Below are 275 nucleotides of genomic sequence, written 5' to 3'. Positions count from 1 at the left end.
CCCAACTATACATCCGCGCAGTGTACACCATTAAGAGAGAGTACGAGTCAGAGGACGAGGAAGGCAGTCGCCGCTTTGCTGTCTTAGGGCCCAAGAAGGTACATGGTGTTGGCCCAACCACCAACGACGGAGTTCCTACCACACTTAAGTCGGTAAGTTTATATATTGGTTTGTCTAGTATTTATTTATCATGAAATGTGTATGATTTTTATTGAATTCAGTTTGAGTAAACAGTCAGTCAGGATTGCTGTGTGAATTGCATGTGTTTGGAGTGC

General features: G+C 43.6%; 1 protein-coding gene across 1 annotated transcript in view; it reads left to right on the top strand.

Moving 5' to 3' along the window:
• Nucleotides 1-275, top strand: part of LOC119584971 (microtubule-associated protein futsch-like) — a gene marked incomplete at its 5' end in the record, with an annotated part of 346,977 nt that overhangs the window by 224,176 nt on the left and 122,526 nt on the right. The window contains 1 exon segment of the mRNA XM_037933567.1: nucleotides 22-152. Within this exon segment, the coding sequence (XP_037789495.1) occupies nucleotides 22-152 (131 nt within the window).

Source organism: Penaeus monodon, chromosome 19 (assembly GCF_015228065.2).
Source record: "Penaeus monodon isolate SGIC_2016 chromosome 19, NSTDA_Pmon_1, whole genome shotgun sequence".
In the NCBI taxonomy this organism is placed as follows: domain Eukaryota; kingdom Metazoa; phylum Arthropoda; class Malacostraca; order Decapoda; family Penaeidae; genus Penaeus; species Penaeus monodon.
This window is presented reverse-complemented; position numbering and strand designations above follow the sequence as displayed.